This window comes from Geospiza fortis, unplaced genomic scaffold, assembly GCF_000277835.1.
Source record: "Geospiza fortis unplaced genomic scaffold, GeoFor_1.0 scaffold412, whole genome shotgun sequence".
Lineage (NCBI taxonomy): Eukaryota > Metazoa > Chordata > Aves > Passeriformes > Thraupidae > Geospiza > Geospiza fortis.
The window spans coordinates 229,497-230,228 of record NW_005054504.1 but is presented as its reverse complement, the minus strand read 5'-3'; the positions used below and the strand labels follow the sequence as shown (position 1 = coordinate 230,228).

General features: G+C 61.9%; 1 protein-coding gene across 1 annotated transcript in view; it reads right to left on the bottom strand.

Annotated features, from left to right (window-relative positions):
- Window positions 1-732, bottom strand: part of LOC102045098 (SLAIN motif-containing protein-like) — a 19,547-nt gene that overhangs the window by 2,434 nt on the left and 16,381 nt on the right. The window contains exon 6 of the mRNA XM_031063436.1: window positions 573-728. Coding sequence (XP_030919296.1) covers window positions 573-728 — 156 coding nt within the window. The remainder of the gene's footprint in view (window positions 1-572; window positions 729-732) is intronic.

Below are 732 nucleotides of genomic sequence, written 5' to 3'. Positions count from 1 at the left end.
TAGGGAAACAATTGCTTCTAAAACCTAGCCTGGACCTCCCCTGGTGCAACTTGAGGCATTCCCTCTCGTCCTTTCACTTGGGACACGGCAGAAGAGACCAACCCCACCCAGCTGCACCCTCCTGTCAGGAGCTGTAGAGAGCAGTAAGGTCTCCTCCGAGCCTGCTCTTCTCCAGATTGCACAACTGCAGCTCCCTGGACATTGCCATCAAGCTCCAGCAGGTTAAGTATGTACAGGAGTCTAATCTACAAATATGGGGTGGGGGGGTCTCATTTAGAGGTTAAATCTTTTACTTTAATTCCTGGTGCTCCAGCCCCATTCCCTTCTCTGGCCAAATTCCAGCCCCTCAATGTCCTTTTTGGAGTGAGGAGCTCAGACCTGCACACAGCACTGGAGGTGTGCCCAGCAGAGGGGGCAATCCCTGCCCCGGTCCTGTGGCCATCCTTGACCCCTGGGCACCTCACACCCAGCACTGCCAGCTCCTGTCCTGCCCAGCAGCACTCCCAGCCTGGAGCCCTGCAGGAGGATCCGTGTGTGCCAGAAGCCCCGTCCCTGGCTCAGATCGCCCTCACCTTCGCTGTTGGCGTACTTGAGGCGCTCCTGCATGGGGCTCTGCACCGCCCTGCGCGGGGCGCGCAGCCGCGAGGCCGCGGCCCTGCCCAGCTCGGCGCCCGAGGAGGGCGATTGGCAGCGCGGGGGGCTCAGCGGCGACGGCGGGGAGCCGGGGGGGGG